Raw genomic sequence first — 4,378 nt, forward strand, 5'->3', positions numbered from 1 at the left:
CTAAGGATGCTCCCGACCAAATTTAGTCAAAATCTACTTTGCCGTTCAGGACTAGTAGCGTTTTAAAGGAAAAGTTGACGGACGGACGACAGACGGACGCTGTGGTATGACATAAGCTCACCATGGTCCTTTGGTGGTACCAGGTGAGCTAAAAATCAATAGACAATGTATACAAGTTTATTCCAAATCTGCTGATTACCTGTCGAGAGCCAAAAAAACCATGAGTAAAAGTGGCTGGTCCCTTCCAATCATATACATGACAGTGCCCGCCCCGACCTTCCACACAAAGCTGATCTTGATAGTGGTGTAGTACCCAAGCCTGCCTATCACTGGTGTCGCACAAATAACAAGTATCTAAAACATAAACTTTATGTCAATCGCAACACAAATCCAGTTTCACTGTTAAAAAATAATTATGAATACACAAACACTGACATAGTTACATTCTCTGTCATTTACTTGTACAAGTACTAGGGTCAAGTTCTTCAATGTCTAATTAACCCAACAATTCATTGATGCCTATTTTCAACATGCTTTTCTTTGAGAAAAATCTGAAATTTACAAATACATGTAACTTTTTCCTTAAAGAGCTGTTTCACTATAGAGGCTGTCAGGAGTATGTTTTTTTCAAATGGTATTAAATTTGAACTTTTCTACTGAGTAAATGATACGTTTGGAAGTCCTAGAGGGGCCTCAATCTCATCTGACCTAATAACTCTACCACCCCTCAAATGTTCAGGGACAATAACCGGTTATGTAAACCTTGAAACCTTACCAGATAACCTCATAGCTAATAATATACAGAATGAGAAGACACTATGTTTATGGAGGAAATACCCTGATATCAATATGGAGAAGGTGTTGAAATCATGGTTCTAATCCTTAGTTATATACTTTTTGTTCTCTTTAAAAAAAAAAAAAATGCATTATTGTTTTCCTGATTTTTTATGGTACAGTGAATCTGTGTATAAACCAGAATTATTTCTAGCAAAAACACTAACGGTACTGTTATCTACAGACCCATTAATTCTGAAACCACAAATTCAACATTACATGAATTCCATTCTACTAAAGAAACATGACAGTAACACAGAGAAAAATCAAATCTGGTACTTTATGAACCTCTTACCATTGGGAGGAACCTGCTGCTGCCGTAGAAGAAGCTCCGTAACCATGGAAATGCTTCTATTGTGTCCAAGGGTATCAGTTCATCACCTATCACTTTCATGAAGTTAGCCATAAATGTTGTATGAAATATCTGGAAAAAGTTCATCACAACAAAAGACAGGAAGTTTTTGTCAGTGAGGATCTGCCATGTGACACTCCAGTATGACATATTCTGCATGCTCTTGTCGTGCGAGATATCTGACTCCGTTCCCGAGTTCATCTTCTCACGATCATACTGAGTGTGGCCATGCATACCAGTGTATCGAAACAACATGTAGCTAACCACACCTATACAAATGCTCCCAACCTGGAACCTGAAGAAGTTAGTCAGACTGCCGGAGGTGAACTCTAGTATAGACACACTAAACGCTCCCAGTAGACACCCTATACTACCAATCCTCACGAGTTTTAATCTGTGGTCAGGGTCCTGTGATATTTCAGTGAAGAGTGCTGAAGTGGCCAATCCAACAAATGTAAGCATGGTATCCCAGAAGAACAGGGTGAATATGAGATGCAGTCCCACTATTATTGGGCTGTTACCCCAGGAAAACCAGGGCACTACATAAGACAATGCAAAAAATGGGGCTCCGTACAGAATGCTCTCCCGCCTCGTGCGGGTGAATCGGCTGCTGGTAGACTCTTGAAGGTAGGCAAACAGTGGGTCGTTTATAGCGTTCCACACCAGGAAAAGCACTTGAGCAAGTTGGAACCACATCTGTTCTATGTGGTATACATCCAAGAATACCTTCACATAGTAGAAGTTGAAGGATGAGGATATGAGTGAGAAAGCCATAGCTTGTGTTCCGTAGGCCAGCATGCTCTGCCTTAGTGACGCCATGTCTGCAGTGGTACAGACAACAATGTAGTGGGAAACACACTGAATGACCTTAGCCAGTCCAACTTGATGCCATCACTACAAACATAAAAAAACAAAATGTCATCAATTATGTATTTTTATTCTCAATCTCAGAAATGTAGACTCCTAAAAGTGTTGTTTTTTGTTCTGTCTACCTGTTCTTGTATGTATGTAAATCATAACAAACATTGTTTAACTAAGTGATAAATTATTATATTATATCATATAATATGGATTTGCTAAGTGATAAAACAATTCTATTATGCATTTCTCAAATGTATATTTATTATATATATTATTATTATTTCATTTGCCCATGGACCCACACCCCACTTTGAGGGGCTTCGTTCATTTGACATTTGCTCAGGTCTTTGGCTCATACATCTGGCACACTCAAGTGTGATTATAAACATTAACACAAACATAACTTTAAATAATTTTGGACCCCAAGTACATGTAGTGTGAACAAAGTTTTAAACAAAGGGGCATACTTCATAATAAGGGGAGATAACACCAATTTACATACTTTTATTGAAATCCCATTCATGTTAGGGTTCTGTGTACCAATTAAGTGTCAAACAAATAGTTGCAGTACTTTGCGAGTAGTGTGAACAATGCTTTAAACAAAGGGGCTTAACTCCATAAAAAGGGGAGGCAACACCCATTTATTTTATATACTTTATTTACATCCCATTGATGTTAGGGCTATGTGTACCAAGTGTCCATCAAATTCTTGCAGTACTTAGGGAGGATTAGTATGAACAATGTTTTAAACTAAGGGACATAACTCCCATAAAATATAGCCAGATCGAAATATCAATTGCAGATGCTTTATAGTGTGTTAACCTCATCACTTTAGATTTGTGAAGTTTGACTGAAACCTGTAGGAGTTGTGCAGACAGTATTGTTTTAGCTAGTTAAACTTTGGTAAAAAGGGGGTATAACTCCCATAAAAACGGACGGATCCAAATATTAACAAATACATCAGTGAAATTTCACAAAGTTTGACAGAAAACTGTAGAGTTCAGTTGTGCGACAAGATTGTGTCTACAGTACTAGTGTAACAGGAGAGGAAAAATGCACAGCCAGACCGGGGTTCCAACCAGGGACTCTCCGAACTCTATGGACAGATGCTCTACCAATTGAGCTACTTTGTCGCCGACAATCGACCAAGTCCAGTTCCGCTACATTCCTCTCTCCTTTAACAAAGTCTTCGACCCGAAGACACACGAGACCCTATACCACCTTCTGTGGGTATATTTCGTTGGGCGCCAAATGTAACAATTTCATTGGGTGCCAAATGTAACAGGAGACGGGTTCGAACCCAGGAGTCGGGCGGGCCCGGAACCCTCCAAACTCTAGAAGGATGCTCTACCAATAGAGCTATCTAGTCGCCGACGATCGACCAAGTCCAGTCCCGCTACACTAGTACAGACAGATGGATAGACGGACAAAGGATGCATTAGTAGTTATTTGGCCCAGTCCTGGTAGTCATGTCCCAAACAAAATTTTATTTTATCAGTCAAGATCCGGTATCAATACGGGTCCAGAAGAAGACGTTTCTTGGTGGAATTCTTTACCGGGACAGGCATCCTTAACTGTTACCTGTCGTCTTTAATAATGCACTGGGGCACTTATATGCAGGACCACTACAGAACTGTCACTGAGTATCCACGGCACAGGGGCTCGGTTTGATTAATAATAAACCTATACACACCAGTAAATAACAGCAACACTTTATATCCGGTGTTTATACACATTCTAAAACCTTATAAAAATTGAGGGTACCGAGGTAGGCCTAAAACGGTTATGTAGTATAAACCGAGCCCCTGTGTGAGTATCCTGTGTGATATGGATCAACGTACTATGTAAACTCTTAGCACACTTTTAAAATATATGACACAATTCAACCCAAATGTTAAACAGAACATCCTGTAGTTCTACATCATTAACTTACCTGCTTGCAATTGTCGAATGTTAGCAGAACATCATATAAATATGTTCCTGTGCGCAAGTAGATCAATTGTCTTTATCGAATTACGTTGAGCAATGGCTCTGTGTTCGTTCAGTTAACCGGCTTGAGAAATGTTTTTGGGCAAATTAAAATAATATTATTGTAAGTCCAGCACAAATTACTAAGCTTTCTGTTTTAAAGCAAGCTCTATATATTGAATTACATATTCTTATATTTCTCCTTCTGCATTATTACTGCGGTTTCAACACATAACGTAAACAACCTATATTTGAACCTAAACTAAGGTGTTCAGAGTAATTTTACATGTTTTAGGGGTTTATATCGACTTTCGGGAAAAATGACATCCCCAATGATCATATATACGAGCGATATATGACAAT

At 38.9% G+C, this 4,378-nt stretch overlaps 1 protein-coding gene across 1 annotated transcript in view; it reads right to left on the bottom strand.

The window, feature by feature from the left end:
* Window positions 1–4,030, bottom strand: part of LOC110447516 (transmembrane protein 180-like) — an 11,801-nt gene extending 7,771 nt beyond the window's left edge. Inside the window, exons 1-3 of the mRNA XM_021493274.1 lie at window positions 3,981–4,030; window positions 1,130–2,080; window positions 200–354 (exon numbers count right to left, since the gene is read on the bottom strand). Of these exons, the coding sequence (XP_021348949.1) occupies window positions 200–354; window positions 1,130–2,005 (1,031 nt within the window). The 5' untranslated portion in view covers window positions 2,006–2,080; window positions 3,981–4,030. The remainder of the gene's footprint in view (window positions 1–199; window positions 355–1,129; window positions 2,081–3,980) is intronic.
* Between the last annotated feature and the right edge of the window lie 348 nt (window positions 4,031–4,378).

This window comes from Mizuhopecten yessoensis, unplaced genomic scaffold (genome assembly GCF_002113885.1).
Source record: "Mizuhopecten yessoensis strain PY_sf001 unplaced genomic scaffold, ASM211388v2 scaffold3453, whole genome shotgun sequence".
Classification (NCBI taxonomy): domain Eukaryota; kingdom Metazoa; phylum Mollusca; class Bivalvia; order Pectinida; family Pectinidae; genus Mizuhopecten; species Mizuhopecten yessoensis.